Here is a 21231-nt window from a genome sequence, read left to right on the forward strand (position 1 = left end):
ATTAAAAGTTAGTTGAGAGTTGGAGACATGGACAGGAGCATCGAAAGTCAAGAAAGTTGAAATATTTGTTCTTAATCGATCGGCTGTCATTTTGAAAATATATTGCATGACATTAATATATCACCCACTTATTTACTGTTGTTCATTTTCCTCTTTCCTATAAATACCATACAATCCTACTCTTCTAGCATTGCAACTTACATGTGGTGTTGTATGTTTGGTTAACATACACATATTTTATGTGCTTAGATCCACCATTAATGAGAGCAAGAGGTATGGGAAAGCATGCTAAGAGTACTACTGCTTTCTTTGTACTTCTTTTAGTGGTGGTGGTGTTGAACTTAGGCTTGGCTAAGGGACGAAGGCTTGAGGAGAAGGATGGAGGCTTTGGCATTAACGGTGGTTATGGTGGTGGTGTCGGAGGGGGAGGGGGAGGGGGCATAGGATATGGTGCAGGCGGAAAAGGTGGTGGAATAGGTGGAGGTTCCGGGGGTGGTGTTGGAATAGGTGGAGGTTCTGGGGGTGGTTTTGGAGGAGGAGGCGGTGCAGGAGGTGGAATAGGTGGCGGTTCTGGGGGTGGTGTTGGAGGAGGAGGCGGTGCCGGAGGTGGAATAGGTGGAGGTTCCGGGGGAGGTGCTGGAGGTGGAATAGGTGGCGGTTCCGGGGGAGGTATTGGAGGAGGAGGCGGTTCCGGAGGTGGAATAGGTGGCGGTTCCGGGGGAGGTGTTGGAGGAGGAGGCGGTGCCGGTGCTGGAGGTGGAATAGGTGGAGGTTCCGGGGGTGGTGTTGGAGGAGGAGGCGGTGCTGGAGGTGGAGGTGGAATAGGTGGTGGTGCTGGAGGTGGAATAGGCGGCGGTTCCGGAGGTGGAATAGGTGGAGGTTCTGGGGGTGGTATTGGAGGAGGAGGCGGTTCTGGAGGTGGAATAGGTGGCGGTTCCGGGGGAGGTATTGGAGGAGGAGGCGGTGCTGGAGGTGGAATAGGTGGAGGTTCCGGGGGAGGTATTGGAGGAGGAGGCGGTGCTGGAGGTGGAATAGGCGGCGGTTCTGGGGGTGGAATAGGTGGAGGTTCTGGGGGTGGTGTTGGAGGAGGAGGCGGTGCTGGAGGTGGAATAGGCGGCGTTTCTGGGGGTGGAATAGGTGGAGGAGGCGGTGCTGGAGGTGGAATAGGAGGCGGTTCCGGGGGAGGTGTTGGAGGAGGAGGCGGTGCTGGAGGTGGAATAGGTGGCGGTTATGGGGGTGGTGCTGGAGGTGGAATAGGTGGTGGATCAGGGGGAGGTGGTTTTGGTGGAGGAAAAGGCGGTGGATATGGAGGTGGTTTTGGTGGAGGAAAAGGCGGTGGTATCGGTGGAGGGTACTAATTAAGTTATTTTGATTGTGATATCAACTACTACTTATAAGTTAAGAGTGTTACTTTATTATTATGGACATGCTATACGTATGTGCATGGCCATCCATAATAAATTTGGTGGTGGTGAGGAATAAGTTATTTGATTATCAATAATAAAGTTAAGGGTTTCATATACGTGGTGTTGTTGTATTCATGTCTCGAGTGCAAGCAAATTGTTGTATTAGTTAACCCCAATTAAATTGTTTGTTCTTATTATATCTGCCCTTAACATTAAGGCCTTGTTCTCTTTGGTTTTTTAAAAACCTATCCCAAAACAATTTTCCAATCAATTACTTTTTAACAATCACATCACTCATTTCATTAACCAAAATACTAAAATATTCTTTATTTTAAATTATTATTTTTTATTTTATTCATATATATCAATACATTTTAAGTCTTTTTACCAAAAATAATCATTACTTTCTTAAAATCATCACCAATCATTACCTTTTTTCCTCTCTAACTTTTTTTCAAAAACTCAATCCGAAGAAGGCCTAACTCGTATAACACTTCATATACAAATCGAAATTGGAGTGAGAGATTCTTCGTGGGGCCGTCACATCATAATCTCAAAACACTCTTTCTTTGAACAAGCTTTTTTATTTTATTACTTTTTTTATTTTATTTAATCTTGATCTGTTAATTCTTTCTTAAGCCAACTCTATAGTTAAAATTTATTTATTTTATTATAAATTTTATAACTCATTATTAAATATATTCTAAATTTAATTATTTATATTATATATATATATATTTAAATTATTATTTTTATAAAATTTATTATTTATATTTTAATATATCTATCTAAATTATTATTTTTATAAATTTAATTATTTATTTTTTATATATCAATTTAAATTATTATTTGATTATATATATTTTAATATTATTATTTAAATTATTATTTTTATAAATTTAATTATTTATATTATATATATATAGACATTAAATTACTTTTTTTTATAAACTTAATTATTTATATTTTAATATATATATATATATATATTAAAATTATTATTATTTACTTATTAAGGGGAGATGTAGTGAATTAAGATATATCAAACCCACTCAATCACAAAATCAAAGAGATTTATGAAAAAAAATATATATAAAAAAAATTAAGGAAAAATGGTACTAACGAGTCATTTAGCTCGTAAATTTTTGAACAAAACGATTAATTATTTGACAACTCTATTTACTTTCTTGAACGAATTTAAAAAAAACGCCATAATATTACAATTATGAATTATACGCATTGGACTATTATGATTATTGAAAATTCAACAATTTTACTCAAACCAAACCAGATAGTTCACCAAAAAATAATTGGGATTAGGGTTTAGGGTTTCATCATCACACTCTTAAAAAGAATGAATAACGACATAATATATGTGGACATAGTTGACAACATACTCTTAATGAGGATTAACCGATTCATTTCGAGATTATTTTACTTTTTCATCTAGAAAATTTATACTCAATTTTAGTGATAACCGTGTCCCAAAAACCTTGGGTCGTAATTATCACCTAATGTCATACCAAGATATGTTAACGGAATAGCACAAATTCTGAACTATAACTCATTTGTCAACCTCATTATTCAAAATAGAATTTTAAAAAAATATGTTTGACTTATTAAGTTTACCTCGAAAACTGAAATATGCACTGAATAACCAAAGAATATTCCGAAAGTGTTTAAGATTTATTTAGGTAGCCTGAACAATTTAGAATGTGTCATCAGAGAAAAACAAATGTGATATGACAAAAGAATATCTTTTTGACCTACAACTCACTCCACGGATGAGTCCTAAGTAAATATGACAATGGAAACTCGTATGCCTGATACCCGTGGGTACCCGATAATCGGGTTCGGGGTCGGGCATAAGAAGGGGGAGAAGGTACCCACGGGTCAGGTACGAGATCGGGGACGAAGGTACCAAAACTCAATACCCGACTTTATTAATATTAAAATATATATTTATTTTTTTATTAAAACTTAATATAACTTTTAAAATTCTTCATCATTACAAACATCTCATAAATACATCATTAAATAAGTCTTATCCACACTCCATTACTCCAAATATTATCTAAATCTTCATCTTCAATTTACTTTAATATCAAAATTTTCATAGTTCTTTATATTCAATCTTGTAACTTTTTTTTTAACTTTTATTTTATTTTATTTTTCACTTTAGTTTATCTTTTTCAACATCTACCAAATAAGGATATAAGTAAATAATGTTTTTTATTTATATTTTTAATATTTCGATATTACTAATTTTAAAATTATTTATGTTTTTTTTCTTCAAACTTTATAATCTCATAATTAGTTTTTTAATCGGATAATGGGGTACTCGTCGGGGATTGGGTATCCGAAGAATCGGGAATGGGGATAGAAGTGAAGATACTCGTCGGCTTCGGGTTCGGGTTGGATAGTAAAATATAAATCAAGTTCAGTGATGAATACTTAACTACCCGACGAGTAAAGTGCCCAATGGGTAGGGTACCCGTTTCCATCCCTAGTCATGAGTTTTTGGCGAAAGTTATCATTTTTTTTTTATAGAGTTTTCATCAAAAATGACGAACAAATCCTTAAATTAAGGATGATTGTATTCAATTTTATGAATTATTAATTTATTGGTACGATTAAGATGTTTTAAATTTAGTAGTTACTATTAAGATAATGAAGTGAATTTTATTATTATATAAAAATAAGAATTAAAATGTATAAGGTATAATATATATTATATAAATAATTAAATTTACAAAAACAATTTAAATAGTAATATTAAAAATATATATAATCAAATTAAAAATAATAATTTCAATATAAATAATCAAATTTATAAACATAATAATTTAAATAAATATATTAAATACAATTGATTAAATTTATAAAAATAATATAATTAAATTTAAGATATATCTAATAATGAGTTATAAGAGTTAAAATAAAAAAAAATTGAAATAAATAAATAAATTCAGACAGTAAATTAGATTAATTGAGAAACGAAGGAACAAAGTATATATATTACATTCAATTGAATTTCATACAGGTTAGGTAACTCATCCTAAGTACTTTTTCAGTTTCTTACATCTCCCCCGTCCCTAAATATAATAATTTAATAATAAAATATGCGGAATGTTTAGTTATAATTGTGCATGTTATATTAATTATCCTTAATTAAAAAAAAATAACATATTTATTCTCCTTAATTAAACAAAAAAAAATTAACAAATTATCAATAACGTCGTCTTACGTTGATTGAGGTTTTAGCCTATCTCAAAAAACGGACATTGGGGTTCCAATGGTGATTATTATTATATAAACAATCTATTTTAGAGTAATGAAAATTGAGTTTGTGACTTTCTCTTATATCATTGGTTGAACTACACTAAGCCATGGCTTATGTTAAAATATAAAACATTTATAATTAGCTAATGTTTGTCTTTTCCATATTTTTTATTTATTTATTTCCTTTATAACTTAATTTTCGACCTGTGTTTAAAGTTTTATCCCTTACTGAATTAATTTTCACATAATAAATCTGTTTAGTTTTCTGGTGCATGAAAGCAATAGAGAGAGTGGTACTAATTAAGTTAATGGGCTTATTTTATGTATTTGGGCTGATTAGTTGTCTAAAGTAAAACATGGACATAGCCCAACTACAGTATCACACTCCTAAACTTGTCCAACTTTTTATAAGGTTCGGTTCGGATTGGGGTTTTTGAAAAAATTTAGAGAGGGAAAAAAGTGATGATTGATGATTATTTTGGGTAGAAAGACTTAAAGAGTATTGATATATATATATATATATATATGAATAAAATAAAAAATAATAATTTAAAATAGAAGGTATTTTTAGTATTTTGGTTAATGAAATGTGTGATGCAATTGTTGAGGAGTGATTGATTTGAAAATTAATTTTGGATAAATTTTTTAAAAAATCTCAAGAGAACAAGGCCTAACTGTTTTTTCTAATGTTTGCCCCCAAGTTGATTATAAGGTTAAGGTATTCTATCTTGCTAAGGTATTCCATGCTCAACATATGTAAAAAAAAAGGTGGGTCACAATTCACAAAGAGTATTCCATGCTTAACATATATTTAACACACAGTTTACTGTTTTTTTTAATAAAAAAAGGTTTATTATGCTCTTGTTTGGATAAGGATTAGTGTTATAACTTAGGTTATTTGAAAATAATCATCGTGGTCAGGTGATTTTTTAGTTCAAATTTGTTGTTGTTGGGTTTTTAGTTCAAACTATGAATCTTCTTCGAAATCAAACTTGTAACAAATCAGTTTCAAATCGTCTATGACGACAAACAGATTACGAAGACTGAAATAGCACAAAGCAATAAACGACAACACAATATACGTGGTTCGGTCAAAATCGACTTACGTCCACGAGAGGGATAAGTTTTAGTAAATCAAACAAATGTCAATAGTAGAAACTTACATGCCCTGCTCTCAAATGAAAAAAGTAATTACACTAGGAATGATTGGACTACTCCACAATCAAAAGTTCCCCCAATCTTTCTCTCTGGATCAGCCAAAGAACAAGAAGAAGAAGGAAACCAGAAAACCCTAGATCCAAGGTTTTGAAAATCGTTTCGTTCATCAACCCGGTTTTTGTGCTGTACTTCGATCCGACCGGTTCAACCGGTTAAACCACTGGTTGAACCGGATTTTTTTTTATTTTTTTTTAAATAAATTTAAATATATTAATACATAAATTATATATATAAATTAGTTAGACATATAAAAATAATCAAATAAATACTAATTGAACTTAATAATTGTCAATTAAATTTATATTATACCAAATATCCAATAATTCTCTACAATCAAATTAACAAATAAAATAACCATAATTCCCTACAATCAATATAACAATCACACCAAATATGAAATATCTATAATTCCTTACAATCAAAAGATTCAAAACAACAATAACACCAATTAGTCAAAAGATTCTTACCCATATGTTCGAGTAGAATTGCATATTCCCAGGCTGCATCCGACTTAGATCTCACATTTGGAATAGTGCTTGATTGTGTTGTTGGAGTTTCAACTTCTGATTCAGGACGAATAGCTCCCGAGTTTGACATTCCTAATAAGTTAAACAATTAGTCAATTACCTATCAATAATTAAACAAACAAATTAATAAATAATTAACATATATTAAAGACTTGAAAAACAGTTATAAGATAATTAATAATTAATGAATTGAACAACCACACATCTAGATTACTAAACAATACCTAAATTAAAAAACCGTTTATACAATACCTAAATTAAAAACCAGTTTACCCACATCCAACAATCAGTCAACAATACTTAAATTAAAAACCAGTTTACCCACATCCAACAATCAATCAACAATACCTAAATTAAAACCAGTTTACCCACATCCAACAATCAGTCAACAAATTCAATACCAATAACTAAATTGAAGCAATCAACAGTCAGCAAATCCATTAAACAATAAGCAAATTAATAAACCCACACATCACATTGAAGAACCCTAATTACAATACCTAAATTAAAAAACCCTAATTGAAGAATGAATCCTAATTGCATATTCATTGTTTGCTGCTCATTCTCTTCTAAACCCTAATTAAACAATGAATCCTAATTGCATATTCATTGTTTGCTGCTCATCAATGATAAACCAACATATTATCAAAAATACTACAAGAATTCATACTTACTGAAGATCTGAAGAACAACCGAAAATTTGACAAACAAATGTAGATCTGAAGAACAGCCAAAGATCTAAAGTAGATAATCGTCTTTCTCCTTCGTCTTCAACCTTTCTCCTTCGTCTTCAACCTTTCTCCTTCGTCATTTCTTTCTTTCTCTCTGTTTCTGTTTAGTGTTTACTATGATAAGTTAAAGCAAAAGATAAGTTAAAACAAAAGCAAAAACAAAAGCAAAAAGTAATAATAAATATAGACTCACAGGCTCACAGCTAGTAAAGTACTGAGTATAGACAAAAAAAAATTAAATATTATTATAATAATATTATAATAATATTATAATAATAATTATATAAAATTTATATAATTTACCTTTCCAACCGGAAAAAACCGGTTTGTTTTTCAGGTTAAGCCGGCCGGTCGGACCGGATTTTGATCGGTTCGAAAGGTGACCGTTTTGAAGGTAAAACCCGGACCGCTCACCAAACCGTTTCGCGGTCGGACCGGTTGGACCGCCGGTCGGACCGCGTATTTTAAAACCTTGCCTAGATCTGTAATTCACTCTCTCTCAACTTTGTTCTGTTTTGAGAAAAATACCAAAAAAAAGTATTTATACTCTAACCCGTTTTCATAAAAGAAAACCTTGACCCGTTTACCCGGAATTTAAAATCCGCCCGTAATGGCAAGGAACACCTCAACAATTCTCCCCCTTCCGAGCCATGGGAGAATGTTGCTATAAACATTCATCATCGCGACGCTTCTACCAGAACCATTTCGGCTTTGGCACAACATATCTCATGCTTGCCTCTTGGCAAGCCCTTTGTCATCATATCTGACCCGTTCTCATCTGTATGCACTTTTTCTAAGTATAACTCCTTCTGCTCGAGCACTTCACGGATCCAATGGTACCTTCTTTGGATGTGTTTTGAACGTGAATGGAAACTTGGATTCTTGCTCACATGTATAGCACTTTGTGAGTCACTAAACACCACAAACCTGTCTTGTGCAATGCTTATTTCTTTCAACAATTCTTTCATCCATCTCATTTCCTTACAACATTCAGTAATGACAATATATTCAGCTTCTTTAGTAGACAAAGCAACACATTTCTGTAGATGAGACTGCCATGATACAGCTCCTCCTCTAAAGGTAAACAAATACCCTGAAGTTGATCTCATAGTGTCAATATCACCACTCATATCTGAATCAGAAAATCATTCAATATGTGGCTTTCTAGTACCATAACACAGCGTATTTGGAGGTCCTTCGAAGATATCTCATTAGCCACTTAATCGCTTCCTAGTGTATCTTAGCGGGATTTGAAAGGAAACGACTAAGTACTCCAACCGCATGAGCTATATCCGGTCTTGTACAGACCATTGCATACATCAGACTGCCTATTGCTGAAGCATGTGGAACACTGCACATTTTTTGTCTTTCCACTTCATCCTTGGGAGACATTGTCTTGTTTATTTTCAAGTGTGTAGCCAATGGACAAGCAACTGGCTTTGCCTTGTCCATACAGAATCATTTTAGAATCTTCTCAATATATCTCTCTTGAGATAACCATAGCCTTTTCTTCACCCGATCACGAATGACCTGCATTCCAAGAATTTGTCTTGCTTGACCCAAGTCTTTCATCTCAAAAAACTTAGCCAAATCCTTTTTCAACTTGGCAATCTTGAGCTTGTCTCTCCCAACAATCAGCATGTCATCAACATATAGGAGAAGTATAATAAAAATCATTAGAAGCAAACTTTTACACAAAGACACAGTGATCTGTAGACGTTTGCATGTACCCATGGATGGTCATGAACGACTCAAACTTAAGATACCACTGCCTTGGTGCTTGCTTCAAACCGTACAGACTTTTGACAAGTTTGCACACCTTGTTTTCCTCATCTTTCTTATTATAATCTTCAGGTTGCTCCATATAAACATCTTCATCCAAATCACCATGGAGAAATACAGTCTTGACATCAAGCTGTTTAACCTCAAGATCCATACAAGCAGCTAGACTTAACACCACCCGGATAAAAGTCATCTTCACTACCGGTGAGAAAATCTCATCATAATCGATTCCATGCCTCTTGCCAAAACCTTTGACAACTAGCCTAGCCTTATATCTTGTCTTGCAATCATCACCTTCTTGTTTGATCTTGTACACCCATTCATTTTGTAATACTTTTCTGTTCTTTGGTCTTTGAACCAGTTCATATGTGCCATTTTTCAGCAATGACTTCATCTCTTCATCCATGGCAGCTATTCATTCTTCCTTATGAGCATCCTCAAGAGCCTCCTTGTAAAATATAGGCTCCCCAAAATTAGTTAGAAGGACATACTCTGTAGCAGGGTACTTAGAACTTAATCTTTTCTCCTTAGTAGACCTCCTAAGTACCTCCGTTTGTTGATTCTATTGATTTCCATCTTCTTGTTGAACTTCAAAATCAACCTCAACATTATCACCAAGATCAGCTTCAATATTAGTAACATTTTCATGGCCTACAGCTTGACCCTGAGGAACATCATCATCACTATCTGAGTCTGAAGTTACATGTGGCCTTGTCTCCTCAACATCATGAGACAAGTCAAGACCAGAAAGGTCACATATGTATGCATCAAACTTTTCACCATCTTCAAAATTCTCAATAGCCTGATCTTCAAGAAATACACATCTCGGTTTCTCAAAACCTTCTTATCAACTGGGTCATAACACTTGTATCCCCACTTTTCATCACCATACCCCAAAAATATGCATTGTCTGGTTTTGCATCTAGCTTAGACCTCTCATCTTTTGTAACATGCACAAAAGCTCTACAACCAAAAACACGTAAATAGTCATAATTAACATTTTTATTTGACTAGACGATTTCTGCACACTTATTATTCAATAGCTTGGAGGGAGAACAGTTGATCACATACACTGCAGTGCTCATGGCTTCAGCCCAAAAATGCTTAGCCAACCTGACATGGGAGAGCATACTCCTCATCCGTTCCAACATTGTTCTGTTCATCCTCTCTGCCACACCATTTTGTTGTGGAGTCTTGGGCACAGTCTATTCATGTCGAATACTCTACTCTTTGCAATAATCATCAAATGAGCATATGTACTCTCCCCCGTTATCTGACCGCACCCTCATCAGTTTTCTTCTTGTCTCTCTTTCAACCAGCTTGTGAAAGACCTCAAACTTTGCTGCAACCTCATCCTTGGACTTTATAGCATAGGCCCAAACCTTCCTAGATGCATCGTCTATGAAGGTTACAAAATAGGAAGCACCGCCTATGGATTTAATCTTCATAGGACCACAAACATCTGTATGGACCAGTTCAAGGACATTCTTTTTCAGTTCAATTTTTGACTTACTAAAGGAGACTCCATTCTGCTTACCCTTCAAACAATGCTCACAATTTTCAAGATGAGCATCCTTGAGATTCAATAACTCATTCCTCTTGATCAAAACATTCAGCCCCTTTTCACTAATGTGACCTAGTCTCTTGTGCCACAACTCAGAGGATGACTCCATCAAAACAGAATATGCTGCATTATAGACAATTTTCAAATTTGTCTTATATAAGGAACAACATTTCTTACCTCGTGCAACAACCAATGAACCCTTGCTTAGCTTCCATGCTCCACCACTGAAAACATTATGGTAGCCTCCATCATCGAGCTTACCTGCTGAAATCAAATTCATTCTCAAATTAGAAACATGTCTTACATCTCTCAATGTCATGAAGCAGCCCATGTTTGTCTTGATTCTAACATCACCAAGACCAACTATATTGGACACACCACTGTTACCCATGCGAACCTCACCATAATCACCAGCTTTGTAGGACTGGAAGTAACCTTTGTGTGGAGTAATATGGAATGAGGCACCTGTGTCAACAATCCATGCTGTTTCATTTGAAGATGTGCTAAGACAAGAGTCTTGACAGTTAGAAGCATATGTCAGATCACCATCTGAAGCATAAGCAGATGTATCTGCACTCTGTTCTTTCTTTTCTATGGGCTTCACTGTACCCTTCGCTTTATCATTTTAAAATTTCCAGTACTCGTTTTTCCAGTGACCCATTTTGCCACAGTAATGGCAAGTAACATCCTTCTTTGTAGCTCTAGACTTGCTTATAGACTTTCCTCTACTCGAACCACTTCTATTATCCTTTGATCTTCCTCTATCAACCACCAACATATCAGACTTAGAGGGTTTATCCCCCTTTCGATTCTCTTCATCAAATAAAGAACTGGTGACAAATGCCATATTGACTGTACCATTTGGTGCTGAGTTGCTGAGAGTGATAATAAGTGTCTCCCAACTTGCAGGCAAAGATCCAAGGACTAAAAGTGCTTGCACCTCATCATCAAAGTTTATCTTCATACTACTCAATTGATTCAAAATATTTTGAAATTCATTCAAGTGCTCAGCAATTGATTTATTATCAATGTAATTCAGATTCACCAGCCTTCGTACTAGTGCTGCTTTATTCCCTGCTGACCTCCCAACATAGAGAGTTTCAAGTTTGCTCCACACACCATACGCCGTAGTCTCATTCTCAACATGGTGCACAACATTCACACCAACCCAGGAACGAATAAAGCTGCAGGCCTTTCTATCTGTCTTTTTCCAATCAGCCTCTTTTGTAGTCTCATGTCTAACACCCTCATTTTTAATTTTCATTCAAATAATCTGAAACTAACCGATCACTAATCATCAGTTTCCATTGCCTGTAGTTTGTACCATTCAGACTCACCATATCAGGTCTAGATTTCCCCATTATTACTGCCTTAACAACTAACAAAAACCCCAGCAAAGAAACCAGTTGATCTCTTCTATGAATTTCGCCAAATAACTAGTAGAGCACTCTACTCCAATGTTAAAACAGATAACCAATCAATACTGCTCTGATACCACTGTTGGGTTTTGCAACAGCAAAACTATGGATCCTCTTCGAAATCAAACTTGTAACAAATCAATTTCCAAATCGTCTATGACAACAAACAGATTACGAAGACTGAAATAGCACAAAGCAATAAACGACAACACAATATACGTGGTTCGGTCAAAATCGACCTACGTTCACGGGAGGGATACGTTTTACTAAATCAAACAAATGTCAATAGTAGAAACTTACATGCACTGCTCTCAAATGAAAGAAGTGATTACACTAGGAATGATTAAACTACTCCACAATCAAAAGCTCCCCCAATCTTTCTCTCTGGATCAGTCAAAGAACAAGAAGAAAAGAAAACCAGAAAACTCTAGATCTGTAATTCACTCTCTCTCAACTTTGCTCTGTTTTGAGAAAAATACCAAAAAAAAAAGTATTTATACTCTAACTCGTTTTCATAAAACAAAACTCTGACCCGTTTACCTGGAATTTAAAATCTGCCCATAATGGCAAGGAACACCTCAATCATTGTTTCATTTTGTAACACTTTTACACAAATTAGTGATTATATAGAATAAGTTAAAAGTAAAAGAAAAAATGAAAAATGAAAAGTCAATCTATTTTTGTAGAGTGATACAAAATAAAACATAAAATGATAAGAAAAAAAAAAGCTAAGACAAATTCAATTTTGATTTTATTTTGATATGATGATAACGTAATGTGTTTGTAGTCCTTTAGGAGTTTGAATAATACATGAGTCCTTGTCTGTATTATTGACTGACTGACTGACTCACTGACTATTCATCATCATCAGTGAATAATAAATACTTCCCGCCGCGCCTAAACCGTCTGTTTCTAGTTTCTACAATATTCCATTGCCACGTGTCGTCTCTATATTTCATCACCTCCTCCTTCATTTCCCGATGAATGTCCTTGTAGCCTATATTATATAATATCCTTCAATCCTCTGCTCTATTATTATACACACTGGAAACACCACTCATCAATCAAGCTTTGTCCATGGCGTCTCCCGAATTGAAAAGAATTCCTAGCATGAGGGAAAGGGTAGAGGATACCCTTTCCGATCACCGCAACGAGCTCGTCTCTCTTCTTTCCAGGTTCGTTCTTACTTAATTTCCTCTTCATTCTAGCTATCAAGCTAGCTAGCTAGCTAATTTCCCCCCCTACCCTCCTTTTGTCTTTCAATTAGATATGTCGCCCAGGGTAAGGGTTTGCTGCAACCTCACAGCCTCGTCGATGAGCTCGACAACATGGTCGCCGAAGATTCCTCCAAGAAGAAGCTCAGCGAAGGTCCCTTCGGTGAAGTTCTCAAGTCCGCTCAGGTCTCTTTCTTTCTTTCTTTCTTTCTTTCTTTCTTTCTTTCTTTCTTTCTTTCTTTCTTTCTTTGCTGCAACCCACCCATTTAATAATAATTATATATAATATAGGAAGCTATAATCTTGCCGCCTTTTGTGGCCATCGCTCTAAGGCCCAGGCCGGGTGTTTGGGAATATGTTCGTGTTAATGTCTCTGAACTAAACGTCGATCAGTTGACTGTATCTGAGTACTTACAGTTCAAGGAACAGCTTGTAAATGGACAGTAAGTTCCACCTTTTTCAAATAATAATATGCCTCTTCAAATTTGAAATGATTTCTCTCTCTTTCATGATGGACCAGTGACAGCAATCCATTTGTGCTTGAACTTGATTTTGAACCATTCAATGCAACTTTTCCACGTCCATCGAGATCTTCATCCATTGGAAATGGTGTTTTATTCCTCAACCGTCACTTGTCTTCAAAAATGTTCCGAAACAGAGATTGTTTGGCGCCATTGTTGGATTTCCTAAGAGCTCATAGATACAAAGGCCATGTAAGATTCATTATCTGTCATAATAACTAGCTAGGTTGTTGTTAAAGGTTGAAATCATAATCTGTGGAGATATATATAGGTACTGATGTTGAATGATAGGATATCTAGCATAACTAGACTTGAGTCTGCATTGGCAAAAGCAGAGGATTATCTTTCAAAGCTACCAAACGACATGCCCTTTTCTAATTTTGAACATGAGTAAGCTTTCTTTTTTTCTTTACTATATGTGAAATCCAGCTATTCTTTTCTTAATGAGATGAGATGAGATGAGATGATTTGATTGTCATCAGTATGCAAGCACTTGGATTTGAAAAGGGGTGGGGAGACAATGCTAAACGTGTTCTTGAGATGATGCATCTCCTGTCAGACATTCTTCAAGCTCCAGATCCATCCGTCTTGGAAAAGTTTCTTGGAAGAATTCCAATGGTGTTTAATGTCGTGATCCTCTCCATTCATGGCTACTTTGGGCAAGCAAATGTTTTGGGCTTGCCAGACACTGGCGGACAGGTATCAAGATTCCATATATATCATCATTCTCACCAATGAGTGTTTGTTTATTGAATCGAGATCTGATTGTGCAGATTGTTTACATATTGGACCAAGTGCGAGCTCTCGAGAGTGAAATGCTTTCGAGGATTAAGCAGCAGGGACTGGATATTACTCCCAGGATTCTAATTGTAAGTTCATAGGATCGTTTATCTTCAATTGTGCTGTCTTATTTCATACTAATTTAACTTTATTGTCTTATCTTTAAGGTGACACGATTGATTCCTGATGCGAAAGGTACCTCGTGTAACCAAAGGCTTGAAAGAGTTAGTGGAACAGAATATTCGCATATTTTACGAGTACCCTTCAGAACCGAGCATGGTATTCTCCGTAAATGGATCTCCAGATTCGATGTGTGGCCTTATCTCGAGACTTATGCAGAGGTTATAGCTAGGACAATTTCATGATCTGTGGATTTTTGTAATATTCTTTTCTTGGTTCATTGAAATTTGAAACTGCCTGCTTTCAATTGTGGTGTTAGGACGCTTCGAGTGAAATTGCTGCAGAATTACATGGTGTGCCCGATTTGATTATAGGAAATTACAGTGATGGAAATCTTGTGGCATCTCTGATGGCTCATAAGATGGGAGTCACTCAGGTGAAAAGAGTATTTATTTTGATAAAGATTCCTATCCAAATCCAGAAAGTGTTTCTGATTTTTTTTGTTTTCATTTCTGCAGTGCACGATTGCTCATGCTTTGGAGAAAACAAAGTACCCAGAATCCGACACGTATTGGAAGAAATACGAAGAAAAGTATCATTTCTCGTGTCAATTTACTGCTGACCTCTTAGCAATGAACAGTTCTGATTTTATCATCACAAGCACGTATCAAGAGATCGCCGGGTCGTAAGTGTCTTTTTTAAGTCATTAGTTAGATTTTGAGTTTTGTTTATTTAGTCTGTTTCAATCTTTTGTTGTATTACAGGAAACACACAGTTGGTCAGTACGAGAGCCACACAGCATTCACCCTTCCAGGCCTGTATCGGGTTGTTCATGGTATCGATGTTTTTGATCCCAAGTTCAACATTGTGTCGCCCGGAGCTGATATGACTGTTTACTTCCCCTATTCCCAGACTGAAAAAAGACTATCATCCTTGCATGCTTCAATTGAAAAGCTTCTGTTTGATCCAACCCAAAATGAAGAACACATGTGAGTACATGTAATCACTTCTTTTTAATTGTAAGAATTGAAAACTCAAACTTGTCTGTTTGATGCCCATGCAGTGGGAAGTTGAGCGATGAATCGAAGCCTATTATTTTCTCTATGGCGAGGCTTGATCGAGTCAAAAACATAACCGGGCTGGTGGAATGCTATGCAAAGAATGCGAGGCTAAGAGAGTTAGTTAACCTCGTTGTGGTAGCAGGTTATAACGATGTTAGCAAGTCAAGCGATAGAGAAGAGATTGAAGAGATCGAGAAAATGCACGCCCTCATCAAGGAACACAATTTGCAGGGTGAGTTCAGATGGATAGCTTCTCAGACGAACCGCACACAAAATGGTGAGCTTTATCGATACATAGCCGATAAGAAAGGTGTTTTTGTTCAGGTACATACTGATCATTGATCATGAACTTCTTACTTGTCTTCTTTCAAGTTTAAACCCCTTTAATTGTGAATCCTTTTATCTTTTAAAGCCTGCATTTTACGAAGCCTTTGGGCTTACTGTTGTGGAGGCAATGAACTGTGGACTTCCAACTTTTGCAACTTGTCATGGTGGTCCGGCAGAGATTATTGAAGACGGGGTTTCAGGATTTCACATCGATCCTTACCATCCTGAAAAAGTTTCAACACTCTTAGTGAATTTCTTCGAAAGATGCAATGAGGAACCTGCTTATTGGGAAGAAATCTCTAAAGCTGGGCTAGAAAGGATCTATGAGAGGTTTGTTTCAAATTCATTCTTCATTTACTTTCCATATATATATGTTCATATAATCAATTACAATTGTTCAGTTATACATGGAAGATTTACTCGGAAAGGTTAATGACTTTGGCTGGAGTTTATGGGTTCTGGAAACACGTCTCGAAACTGGATAGGCGCGAGACTCAGCGTTATCTGGAGATGTTTTACATTCTCAAGTATCGCGACCTGGTCAGTCATGAATACACATGATGTTTCTGGATCAAATTGCATGCAAAGTATTTTGGATCATTTTACAATAATTTTATGGTTTTAACTTTTCAGGTGAAATCAGTGCCATTGGCTGTGGATGAGGGGCATTAAAATGGAACTTGTTTTAACTTTGTTGTTGTTTTAGCTAATAACTTAAATAAAAAGTTGCTGGAGATATATCTATGCACAACTTACTACTATGCTATGCTATTCTAAGAAGAAGGAAAATACAATGTTGTTTTAAGGGTTTTTTCTTACTGTTATTTGTGTGTGCATTTGAAAATGCTGCTTTGTTTTTCACCTCCTTGAATATCAATCAACATTTTCATCTTGACAATGAAAAATATTTCAATTTGATCATCTTATGTGATATTTCAAAATATTCAACCAAAGTTTAGTTTTTAGTTGAGTCTATACTCCATAGATATATAGTCAGATCAAAATATTTACATTTATTTTACAAATATATATTTATAAGTATATTATTTTATATATAGAAAAAATAATTTAAAAAGCTAGTTTATAATTTAAAATTTATAAGTTATTATATTTAAAATAAATAATTAAAAAAAATAAAAATCAACATTTTAAAACACACAAATATGTCATGTAAAGGGAAATTTGATATGGAATAACCCTAAACTAGAGGGTTATTACCACATATGCATTCCATTTATAATTTTTTTATTTTTAACTTTTTGCCAAGTCAAAGAATCACTTTTGTCCTTTAATTAGTTCTAAATTAATTAATAGTTTATAAAACTATTTTTATTTTTACAAAGTGTGAGACATTCTCAACAAATATTTTCTAATAGACGTGAAGTTTTGATGAATAACAAAAAGTGTATGAAGGATATGTTTTATTTATATAAAATAATTATTTTTTTACTGTCATTAGTTTAGTCAAGAATTTTTTTACAAAAATATGGAATTATCATCATTAACATTTATTTATATTTGTTTCTCAAGTATAATGGACTTACTTGTAACACTATTTTTTAGATCTCATTCATTTGTATTTTTTTATTGTAAATTATTATTTTTAATTAAAAAAAATTAATAATAAGAAAAAAAAATAACAATTTTAGTTAAGAATAATATTATGGTTATAAGGGCAGAGGTTCAGGCAAACGTCAGAACAGAGAAGAATGGCAGAGAAGAATGGCAATCTGAAAAGGCTGAAATATTGTGTACCTTCACAAGATACTGAAATCACAATCAAACTAGAAAACTATGACTAGACTAGACTAGCCCAGCCCAATGGTCAAACATACATTGGGCGCCCTCTTTCACTAAACTAGCCCCTCTTCTTCTGTGTCTCGGTTCACGATTAACATAGAAAAAGGCCTACAATATAACTACTAGGGCTAGCCTACTAGCTAGCTCAATCCTGGGCAGTTGAGACCGACCGACCGATTGATTGATTCAAACCAAAGCTAAATATTTATTTATTAGTAAAGATAAAAACACTTCCATTTGCCCTTCCTTTGATTCAAAGCTAGCTAGTGAAATGAGTGCGCAAGATAAGCCAAAGATCCAACCAGCGGTGCATTGATATAGGTAGCCGGTTCCGAATGTAAGTAGTCAGACCGTTGATCAGGAAACCCATCATTTTGATCTGGCCCACCCACAATAGCCCCCACAAGAACATTAGGGTTAGCAGACTGAGTATTAAAGAAACCAAACCCGGAAGAACAGGGTATCTTCTCCGGATGGGACGACATTGATGGAATAGAAGATGCCCTGTGATGAACCCTTACTGGATACTTCGGACCATACCCGACCATGTACGACATTTTCAATGGATTAGAACCCAATATATAATCCACCTGTTTCTTTGCTATTGAACGGAGTGTTTTCGGAGTAACAACAGTTCCGCCGCAGCTCACTGTCTTATGGGAGGAGGCAAGGTAGTTCGCGTAGGTTAGTAATAGGAACGAGGTTGTAGTTACATACTGCATGTTACTCTCCTTCATCTTGAATAGTAATCCGCCTGGAGTGTATGGAGTTTGAGAACCAGGAATAATTGAACATATGAAATCATCGGATCGTCTTTTATAATCATGTAGAGATTGAACCTTTTGGGTCAAAAATGCCTGAACAAATACAATGTTATAATCTCTGAATGAACATGGGTTAATTGAATTGAATTGAACAAAAGGGTTACCACCTTAGATAGAAGGATTCTTGCTCCGACATGTTTGTTATCCCAACTAAACGTGTTGCCACCTTCGTTCGCCCCAAGAGTTTGGCCATTTGCTTCAATGTAGCTAAGGTATGATGGATCTTTCGTGGCCTCGTGTAGCCAAGCAGCGCCCCATAAAAGTTCATCCTTCAGACCCCCCACAAATTCAACACATTTTAAATCAAGAACACAGCTTTTTAAGTTTTAAAGAAACTAATACCTGAAAACCAGAGTAAGAGCAGTAAAAAGGGCAGACAAGACTCCCCAACTTGTCGCTGTAACTTCCTCTGTATTTGTCAGCAAATTTGAACACCTAAAATGAACACAGATAAGTAAATATAAAAACAATAATAACTGTTTCGGACTGTGGTTTATTATTACCTTGATGGCTCTTCTGATGAGGGTATTGGAGTAAGCAGGATCCACTCTCCGGAAAACCAGGGAAGCGGCGGCCAGAGCGGCGGCGGTCTCGGCCGCCACGTCTGTACCTGGGTTGTTTCTGTCTATCTTCAACACTGTTCTTTCAGTATCCATATCCTCTGGCCTTTCCCAGCAAGCATGGTCCTTGCTAGGATCACCAACCTAAGTAGAAACGAAAACCCATAAGAGTATTTTTTTTGTGAAAACTTTGAAAAAGAGTAATTCAAACCTGAACGTATATAGTGTCTGGTTGAGCTGTTGCTTTAAGAAGATAATCAGTACCCCAACGGATAGCTTGTCTTGAATTCTGCAATTCAGATTTCATTAACCCGCCAAACTCAATCACACTCCATGAAAGCATTGTGATTGTGAACGCCATTGGAAACCCAAATTTCACATTATCCCCTGCATCATAATAACCTCCCACCAAGTCAACCTGTAATTTCGAACAGAGATGGATCATGGATGTTTAGAACGAGAAAGTTAAGAGAATATAGAATGTGGGTAAGGTATGTTTACATTGACGGAGGAGCCATCAGAGAGAGCGGAGTCTTTTCTCCAAGTCATTCTCTGGTTAGAAGGAAGCTTCCCTGATCTCTGACCCTCGAAAAAAAGGATAGATTTGGTGAGAGCATCTTTGTAATTGTGTTGGGCGGAGCTGGTATGGGAATGGGGGTGTTTACCGGGGAAGGCATGGGAGAGGAAGAGAGACGAAGCGAGGAAGATGAAGAGAGAAAACATGAGAAGTGAAGACGCCATTTTCAGACTGCAAAACAGATAGAAAGAAACGAGGAAGGAAGGAGGCTTCCCACTATGGCATAATATTGCTGGCAAATGGTTAATAGCCCATATATATAGGATGGTAACGAGAAGGGTTTTTTTTTCATAAGTTTTATATTTTCTTATAATTATCCTCACAAAAATAGTTCAAATTAAAAATATTGAAAAATAAATGTGATTTTACTTTAATAATTCTTATTTTACCAAATATTTGAAGAAGTGGATAGAAAAAATACATTTTTTACAAACTTTATAGATCTTAATACATAGATTTTGTTCTTTTTATGACACTTTGAAAAATCTAAATACCAAAATAAAAAATTAAAATTTCAAGTCATTTAATAAATTTTTGTCCTAATTCAATCACATTTTTTTAACAACAAATATATACAAAATCAATTTAATATATTCCTTTCATAATTAAATAAAAAACACTTTCATCATATTTTTAGTTTTTAGTGTTATTATATTAGTTCCATGACTAATATTGAGTTTTATATATATTAGCAACATAGGTAATATAAAATTGAAATGTACATATCTATATATATATAATGATGCTTAATTTTTAAAGTGTTCGAATTGTCGGGTCGAGAACTGTGGTTAATTTGGATATATGTGAGAGTAAATGGATACTTTGGTTGGATTGTAGGTTGACCCGCCCATAAACTTAAAACGGTTAAAAATAAAATTAAAAATGCTATAAGTATGGTTCGAACTTGCAACATAACAAAATAAGTACAACCTTTTAACTAACTAGACTAATAACATTTTATATTTTAAAATTCAACCAAAATTTGATAAACACGTGATATTTTAACAATATAAACTCAAATTTTTAACTAACTAATCTGTATATATATAATGATGCTTAATTTTTAAAGTGTCCGGATTGCCGTGTCGAGAGCTGTGGTTAATTTGGATATATGTGAGAGTAAATGGATACTTTGGTCGGATTGTGGGTTGACCCGACCATAAACTTAAAACGGTTAAAAATAAAATTAAAAATGCTATAGGTATGGTTCGATCTTGCAACCTAACAAAACAAGTACAACATTTTAACCAACTAGGCTAATAACACTTTATATTTTAAATTTAACTCAAAATTTGATAAACGCGTGGCATTTTAACAATATAAGTTCAACTTTTTAACTAACTAATCTATATATATATAATGATGCTTAATTTTTAAAGTGTCCGGATTACCAGGTCGAGAGTTGTGGTTAATTTGGATATATGTGAGAGTAAATGGATACTTGGGTCGGATTGTGGGTTGACCCGCCCATAAACTTAAAACGGTTAAAAATAAAATTAAAAATACTATAGATATGGTT

At 35.0% G+C, this 21231-nt stretch overlaps 3 protein-coding genes across 3 annotated transcripts; 2 read left to right on the forward strand and 1 right to left on the reverse strand.

The window, feature by feature from the left end:
- Positions 1–275: 275 nt before the first annotated feature.
- Positions 276–1358, forward strand: LOC124929719 (glycine-rich cell wall structural protein 1-like). Its single transcript, XM_047470113.1, has one exon. The coding sequence runs from the start codon at positions 276–278 to the stop codon at positions 1356–1358; it is 1083 nt and encodes a 360-aa protein (XP_047326069.1).
- Positions 1359–12944: 11586 nt separating this feature from the next.
- LOC124929164 (sucrose synthase 2) lies at positions 12945–16843 on the forward strand. The gene is made up of 15 exons (XM_047469455.1): positions 12945–13103; positions 13196–13328; positions 13434–13585; positions 13663–13855; positions 13935–14053; positions 14146–14362; positions 14437–14532; positions 14611–14784; positions 14883–14999; positions 15082–15248; positions 15328–15552; positions 15627–15948; positions 16037–16281; positions 16353–16491; positions 16585–16843. The coding sequence occupies exons 1-15, from the start codon at positions 13006–13008 to the stop codon at positions 16621–16623; spliced, it is 2436 nt and encodes an 811-aa protein (XP_047325411.1). The 5' UTR covers positions 12945–13005; the 3' UTR covers positions 16624–16843.
- Positions 16844–17688: 845 nt separating this feature from the next.
- LOC124931104 (endoglucanase 1-like) lies at positions 17689–19923 on the reverse strand. The gene is made up of 6 exons (XM_047471493.1): positions 19637–19923; positions 19347–19553; positions 19079–19279; positions 18918–19010; positions 18683–18844; positions 17689–18608 (listed from the first exon to the last, which is right to left on the reverse strand). Exons 1-6 carry the CDS (start codon positions 19874–19876, stop codon positions 18015–18017), a joined length of 1497 nt encoding a protein of 498 aa, XP_047327449.1. The 5' UTR covers positions 19877–19923; the 3' UTR covers positions 17689–18014.
- Between the last annotated feature and the right edge of the window lie 1308 nt (positions 19924–21231).

The sequence above is a fragment of the Impatiens glandulifera genome, chromosome 3, assembly GCF_907164915.1.
Source record: "Impatiens glandulifera chromosome 3, dImpGla2.1, whole genome shotgun sequence".
NCBI lineage: Eukaryota > Viridiplantae > Streptophyta > Magnoliopsida > Ericales > Balsaminaceae > Impatiens > Impatiens glandulifera.